The sequence below is a fragment of the Amphimedon queenslandica genome, unplaced genomic scaffold (genome assembly GCF_000090795.2).
Source record: "Amphimedon queenslandica unplaced genomic scaffold, v1.1 AMPQUscaffold_9953_Cont17774, whole genome shotgun sequence".
NCBI classification, from domain to species: domain Eukaryota; kingdom Metazoa; phylum Porifera; class Demospongiae; order Haplosclerida; family Niphatidae; genus Amphimedon; species Amphimedon queenslandica.
Window position 1 is genome coordinate 1 of NW_003549776.1, and position 4,744 is coordinate 4,744.

The following is a 4,744-nucleotide window of genomic DNA, read 5'->3' on the forward strand; positions in this document are numbered from 1 at the left end:
AGTGTCTAGAGTTTAGTAGGACAAATGATCGCCTGATTTTGTTCAGTAGAGTAAACTATTAATAATCGGCCACCACCCATTTTCGGACGCATGTTTTAGGAAAACTATACTTAGCCATCTCATGAAACTGCAGAATCTTATAGACCACCCGCGCGTTAGGTAACACTTCTTTGAAGTCGGCAAAACATTGGGTTACACGTGGCCAGGCACACCCACTGGTTGGCAAAAAGCAAAATGACTGCATTGGCTGGCTTGAGGAGTGAGTATTTTATGTCTTTGTCTGAGGATGCCAGAAAGCGCTACGCTGCAAAGCTGGAATCTGTTGGTTTGGTGATCAGTGATGACCCTTATTTACCGGAAAATAACGTCCATTTCACATCTGAGATGAGGAACTGGCCAAATCTCGAGTTTGGCCATATTTTCACCTACTTTGTTACCAGGCCTGGGCTTTTCACGCAAGAGCAGCTCATGTCCTGGAAACAACTAGAGGCCTACAACTACTACAAAAGTGGACATGTCAGAACAATTTTCTGTCGTTTCTTTGGAAGAGGAGGAAGAAAGTTTGTGTTATTAAAAGCTCTTGTGAATCCTAGTCAAAAGTCACCAGATAAGGCTAACAGTGCCTGGGTGATAACCAAGCCAGATGGAACAATTATTTGTGGCCATTGTACATGTATGGCTGGGTGAGTTAATGTGTCCTTACCTATACATTTATGTTTATACACAAATATAGACTGGGTGAGAGTTGTTCTCACGTTGCTGCTGTTTTATTTAAAGTGGAATGTGCTGTACGCCTTGGACATACGTCTGTTACTGCTCAAAAATGTCTTTGGAATGAGAGTTTTGTTAGTAAAGTAAGCCAGTTAAGGATTAATTCACATCAATTAATCTAATTTTTAGATAACACCATCAACTGTGCTTGATATTAATTTTAAACGACCAAAGTGTAGGAGAGAAGAAGATAGTTGTTCAGCAGCACTACAACCTACACCTGTTCTGGATCAAGACCATGAACACCGACTATTTTCAGAATTAGAAACTCACATTCCAGACGCTGTTGTTTTGTCATCTGTAATACCAGTAACAGTCTCAAAGAAACAAGTCATTCGGAAGCTTCCTTTTTTACTTACCTCTCTTGAGAGACGTGAAAACCTTCTTCTTAACAAAGAGGAATTAGAGAAGCTATGTCAGACAACATTCCATAAATTATCCATAACTTCTGAAGAATCGCAATACCTGGAAGAAGCTACTCGTTTGCAGTCATTGACTTCACTCTGGTTTGAACATAGAAAAGGCAGGATAACAGCATCAAAATTTCATGCTGTTCGAGTCACTTCTATCTCCTCCCCATCAGTATCTCTTTTGAAAAGTTTTATTGGCAATCAGACGTCCAAGTCAGCAACAATTCCATCTCTTCAGTGGGGTATAGAAAATGAAGAAATTGCTCGCAAAGCATACATTGATACTATGAGTGATGGACATTGTAACATATCATTTATGCCAGCAGGACTACATGTTAATCCTGATTTCCCACATCTTGGCGCATCTCCTGATGGTATCATTGAATGTGACTGTTGTGGAGATGGTCTTATTGAGATCAAGTGTCCGTTCAAGTATCGTCACCTAGATCCTAACTTGATCACAGATGCTAGTTTCTACATTAAGCGTAATATTGAAGGAGATATCATTGGACTATCTCATGATCACGAATATTTTTATCAGGTTCAGGGTCAGCTCAGTATTTGCTCTAAAGATTACTGTGATTTCATTGTATGGACTCCAAAAGGGTTATATATAGAGCGTATCTTGAAATCTGAATCATTCTTTGATCAATTAAAACCACATCTAGATACCTATTTTCTGCAGATTCTTCTTCCTGTTCTTTTGACGGGAACTATTGATACAGTGGTTCCATCAAAAGATTCATTACCTGTTGCGTCATCATCAAAGGAAATATTTTGTTTATGTGGTGGGAAAGATGAAGGGCGAATGATTGCCTGTGACAACAATAAATGTTCTATTGAATGGTACCATTACAAGTGTGTTGGTATCTCATGCAAGCCAAAAGGAAAGTGGTATTGCTCTACTAATTGCAAGACAGGAGCAAGCAACTAATTAAGTTCCCAACTTCTCACCCCACTATATCAGTCTATAAACTTTGATTAATTGAAATGATTATACTTTCATTTTCATAATCATATAATCACAATACAATGATAATAATCATAATAATAATAATAATAATAATAATAAAATAATCAATAACAGTGATAATGATGATAGTCTTAATATGGTACAATGCTTGGAGACAAGTTTGTTAAGGCACAACAAACAGTAACAATTTTGTCAATAAAAGCATAATTACAATCATTCTTTCGCTTTAACAAATTGATAGGCAATTTCCCTTGCAAAATGGTATACTTAAGTTTAAGAAGGCCAATAACACGCTCTACATGTATGCGAACCTTTGACAATCTCTTTGACTGCTCCACTTCTGCAATGCTTAACTGCTTCTTTCCATAAGTAAATGCTGGTATCTCCAGCTTTGCTCCAAACACTGCCAGATCATCAGTAAGAGTAAACCCTCGATCAGCCAAAACTGTATCACCGCTAGATAAAAGATTCAAAAGGCCACTATTAATTGTGATACATCTGTCAGATGCTCTGCCACCCCAACACTTTGAAAGAAAGCAAATCGAACCATTAGGAGTCACTCCAATAAGAAACTTAATAGTGTTATGTTTCTTGTAGTTTGAATATGTTTTCGTTCTGGGAGTGTAACCATAAGGTTGCTCTATAAACACCTCTGAACAATCAATGATGCACCGAGTATTAGGGTATAATTCAGCAAAAGAAGGTGGTAGATTCTGACGAGCAATTTCCTGACTTGGCCACTTTATTAGACATTTCCAATTAACAAATAGATCTTGAATACAATTTTGAAATACTCTACCTGCTGTATCACTGGAAATAGAGAAACGATAGCTTAGATCAGTGATAGACAGGTTTAATCTCAATCTCATTAATGTCAATAAAAGACTTTCAGCCTGTGATAGCTTGCATAGAGGGGAATGTTTCTGAAATTCATAAATAAATTTCAAAACAAATCTAAAAGATGACCATGATGGTAGCCCTGTATTAAACTTGGTGGCCTCGTCATCATCCTCTATTATACTTAAAGGGGTCTTGTTAGTAGCAGGCAAGCAGTAAGGAACTGGCTGAGGAACAATCATTGTCTGTATTAGCAAATCAGCAGATGAGGCAGTTTGAACAGACACTGATTGTTTGCTGATTAAGTCTGATGTTTGAACTGACACTGATCGAATGCTGCTCATTTCTGTTTGTGTTTCTGTTGTTGGACTGATTACTTCAGTCTCGTTAACAGAAAGCAGCAAACCTTCAGCAGCCAATTGCTCATCAACCACTTTTTCATCTGCTATGATGGCAGCTCGTTTTTTGGCTGAGAGCATTGCTCGTTTCTTATTACTACTTCTTGCTTTATAGGCAAAAACAGTTGGCACATAGTCTACATCAGCAGGGTTATCAACTGGCCTTCCTAGATAACTACATTAGATTTAATGAGACAATCAAAAGACCTACCTGACACAAAATGATCTCCACATAATCGTGTATGTTTAGTTGGTTTCCAGTTCTTTCTCTTTATAGAATTTATCCACAACCTTCTCCTTCTTTTTGGCAAAATTGGGATTCTGTAGAAACCAAGTTCTTTGCTTTCTCCATGCCTGTTTCGACACCCAACTGCACAACAGCTCACTACCATTTTGCTTTTTGCCAACCAGTGGGTGTGCCTGGCCACGTGTACCCCAATGTTTTGCCGACTTCAAAGAAGTGTTACCTAACGCGCGGGTGGTCTATAAAATTAATGTCATCACAATAAAAAAGTAATCTCAAAATGGTTCCATACCCTAACTCTGTCTTGGGAAGGCTGAGATAATCTACAGCATAAAAAGAGTTTAATGATGTTTAAAACACTATTTTCTTAACTTCAATAGTTAGTTTACACATGTGCAATAGTGCATGGAATCTGCATGCATGCACCAATTTCCTATGTGCATGAAGTACATGTAGTTCCAAATATTGCCAGCTAGCCCTGATTCATTTACAGGCTACTCAAAAAGCTATTATGTAGCCAAGTGTTTATAAGGTTTAGGGTTTTTAATAATGAATAAGTTAGTAATACTGGGTGCCTAATTCATTGCTTCAAACTATAGAAGCATTTAAGAAAGAATCTGCTGTGATTGCTTTCATCAACTTACACACACAGCTGGTATTTCTTTTCACTAAATTTAGCTTATAATATTGTGTGCTTAATACATGCTAAAGGGCATATATATAATCTCATAAACTCACGATCCATCATGTGCAGTAAAGTTGTAATGAACAAATATACGGATAGGTTGATTAAAAGCAGCATTTCCACCAGCATTTTTTGTCCTCTTATTTGAATCTTTAATGTGTGTCTTGCTTAATTTGAAAAACTACAAATTTAAAGAAAAATTAGCACAATACACACACTAAGGATATTTATATACTTCTTCAGGTAAATCTTCATGAGAGCATTCATACTCATCGCTGATGACTGTGTTTGCCAAGGCCAAAGACAAAAACAAGAGGCAGTAGTATGAAGTCTTCATTCTTTTTTGCTAGACAACCACTGGAATGCAAAAAATAAATAAGCCAATTAATAATAGTGACATCATACATACATGTACATGTACGTCAT

The 4,744-nt window shown here is 37.2% G+C and overlaps 2 protein-coding genes across 2 annotated transcripts; one reads left to right on the forward strand and one right to left on the reverse strand.

Annotated features, from left to right (window-relative positions):
- The first annotated feature begins 145 nt into the window (after positions 1 to 145).
- On the forward strand, positions 146 to 2,201 carry LOC109590481 (uncharacterized). Its single transcript, XM_020006393.1, has 3 exons — positions 146 to 683; positions 734 to 854; positions 901 to 2,201. Exons 1-3 carry the CDS (start codon positions 235 to 237, stop codon positions 2,113 to 2,115), a joined length of 1,785 nt encoding a protein of 594 aa, XP_019861952.1. The 5' UTR covers positions 146 to 234; the 3' UTR covers positions 2,116 to 2,201.
- An 84-nt stretch (positions 2,202 to 2,285) lies between these two features.
- On the reverse strand, positions 2,286 to 3,781 carry LOC109590480 (uncharacterized). Its single transcript, XM_020006392.1, has 2 exons — positions 3,601 to 3,781; positions 2,286 to 3,556 (listed from the first exon to the last, which is right to left on the reverse strand). Exons 1-2 carry the CDS (start codon positions 3,779 to 3,781, stop codon positions 2,286 to 2,288), a joined length of 1,452 nt encoding a protein of 483 aa, XP_019861951.1.
- Between the last annotated feature and the right edge of the window lie 963 nt (positions 3,782 to 4,744).